Source organism: Condylura cristata, unplaced genomic scaffold (genome assembly GCF_000260355.1).
Source record: "Condylura cristata isolate star-nosed mole 26May11 unplaced genomic scaffold, ConCri1.0 scaffold00024, whole genome shotgun sequence".
NCBI classification, from domain to species: domain Eukaryota; kingdom Metazoa; phylum Chordata; class Mammalia; order Eulipotyphla; family Talpidae; genus Condylura; species Condylura cristata.
The window spans coordinates 9,005,109-9,007,739 of record NW_004567125.1 but is presented as its reverse complement, the minus strand read 5'-3'; the positions used below and the strand labels follow the sequence as shown (position 1 = coordinate 9,007,739).

The window sequence follows — 2,631 nt, the reverse complement described above, 5'->3', positions numbered from 1 at the left end:
TAGGTAGAATAAGCAGTTTATTTCAAGGTAGCTAAATGAGCTCTGGGAAAAGAGAAAAATAGTGTGGTGTCATGGAAACCAAGGTCAGAGGATGCCTCCCAGAGGCAGGGTTTTCAGAAGTGTCAAATGATTCAGAGAAAAACAAGAAAAAGGAGAAAAAAAAATTGAAATCTGACAGCTTTTAGCAATGGCGATTTCTTTGGCTAGATTTGAGAGACGTTTCATGAGAGTGAGCATGATAAAGCCAACTTTCAGGGGATGATAGGAGTTGGAAAAGGAAATTTATTTTCGTAATTCTGGAAATAAAAAGAGAGAGAACAAAGAACAGTCACTCTATGGAGAAACGCAGAATCAGCAGCACGCTGTCCACCCAATCGGTGTGACTTGCTTTTTGACAGGCAGGACAGTGTGGTCTGTCTCTCATAATAAAGTCAAAGCCTGTCTTCACCAGTTTTTAAGCTCTGTAAGGCCATTCGGCCCCAAGTAGCTAGAGGCTTCTTCCTCCTCCTCTTCACTCTGACACCTACATTCCATAGCTTGAATGACCTAAACTTTTCCTGCTAGTGGAAATTAGCAATGTTTCCTCCATTATGGTCTCTTCTCTCAACTTCACTCTTTGAGAGAACTGTTGGAATCAGCAAAAAAGGTTTCTTTGGTGGGACTCGAGTGAATAATTTCAGTGATGGGATGACAGCAGAAATTGTTCTGTAGTCATGCAGGTCTGCATTAGGGTATGATGACATGCTTGGACCACAGTATCTCTGAAATTAGGTTTCCAGATTCACAACTAGAAGACAATTGAAAGCCTGCATAAAAGTCCTTGGTTTACCATGTCACCAAATCCCCTGACCACTTCTCAAAGTGTTTCTTCCTTGAATATTTCATTCTGCTGTGTCATGTCCCACTGAAGTTCTCATCTTAATGCTTTTCTTCACACACATGTTGGTAGTATTCCCGCTGGTGAATAGTGTTTTAGGAGGAGGATATCACCACTGACTGGGATGTGATGTGACTTCCTCCTTGATGTCTTCTCCCCCTTCCTAGCATCAGCACATATGTAAGGAGGATACTTGTCGAAAGCCTTCACACACAGGAAGTAGTTTGTTCTACATGGAGAAAATTCACATGTATTAGTCCCATAGATACACAAGTACTCTTCTTTTTATGTGCAAGGTAAGGATGAAGGAGTTGGGACCACTATCTCTCCTCTCATCACGCACTGAAAAGTCTAATTGCAGCTGGGAATTCAGTCCTTATTGCTTTCAGACATTGATGAAGCAGAATGAAGAGAAAAAACTTCACAGAAGTGATAGAATTCATTTTCCTAGTATTTTCTAGCTTTGGGAAGCACCAGAGAGCTCTCTTTATGACCATCCTCTCCTCATTTTAACTCCAGCTGGTAGCATCATCACTGTAACTATCATCTATGTTGACTGTCACCTTCACATGCCCGGGTGCTCCCTGAACATGCTGGCCAGTTTAGAGACTGTGTATACACTTGTCAATGTCCCACAGATGTTTTCCAGTCTTATTTTTCATAGGCAGTCCATCTCCTCAGTAGACAGTGCAACCCAGATATTCTTTTTTGTCATCTTGGCCACAAACAATGTGCTTTTAGCAATGAGCTCTGACCATTACATAGCTATCTGAAAAGCCCTGAGCTACACAGTTATCATGAGCAAAGGAGTGTGTGCTAGATTATTCTGTGGGTCCTACTACTGGTCTTGTGATAGTAGTTGTCCATGTCACTGTCATAGTCAACTTGCTCTTCAGAGACTCAGTGGTGGACTATGTCTTCCATGACATTTACTCAGTCATGAAGCTTTCTTGCATAGATATCACTATCAATGAGATCATCAATTATGGAATAAATTCATTTGTCGTTTTTGTGCCTGTAGGTCTAAATTCCATCACCTATATCCCCATTATTTCCACCATCCTCAAATCTCAACTGAGTGTGGGAAGAGGACTTTTGCCACCTGTGCCTCCCATCTCATTGTGTTGTCTCTGATGACTGTGGCTCCATTAACTACCTCCAAGCCCAAGTTGGAGAACTCAATAGAAAAAGACCATATCTCTCTGACATATACCTTTACCACCCCCCTGCTGGGCCCTCTTGTTTACAGTCTGAGGAACAGGGAGGTCAAGAATGCCTGGAGCAGAGCTTTGGGCAGAAATGCTTACCAGATTGAATCACCTTGCCACGTGATTTGTAGCCCAGTGGATCTACTCATAAACATGCTACAATGCACAGGTTCACCATGTACAATGCCAAGAGTAACGTCAAAGTATAAATGCCCTTCTTTTTCATGTTCTATGGACAGAGCAGAAAGTGAGGTTTCTGTTCTGGTGAATTTCATTACCAGATATGAGAATCCTTCCAAGCTGGGTGAAGACTACTCGTTTTGTGCCTGAGGATTTCAGTTTCGAAATCCTCTCAAACTGCCACATCCTTGACCTAGTCTAGTGAAGAGATGTAAGGAGAGGCAGTTGGAACAGGTGTGGGAGTGTCTTAGGCGAATACACTGCAGAGACAGTGCGGGCAGGCCTTTCATTCTCAGGAGTTAAATCACTTCCCTGCAACAGTCATTCCAGAAGGGTCTCCTTAATTTGCTGACTGAAACACGAACA

General features: G+C 42.5%; 1 protein-coding gene across 1 annotated transcript; it reads left to right on the top strand.

The window, feature by feature from the left end:
• The first annotated feature begins 1,282 nt into the window (after positions 1–1,282).
• LOC105854013 (olfactory receptor 10J5) lies at positions 1,283–2,415 on the top strand. Its single transcript, XM_012728901.1, is given in 4 exon segments — positions 1,283–1,379; positions 1,382–1,715; positions 1,717–1,943; positions 1,946–2,415. Coding segments are annotated over 4 exon segments (1,128 nt in total).
• The last annotated feature ends 216 nt before the right edge of the window (positions 2,416–2,631 follow it).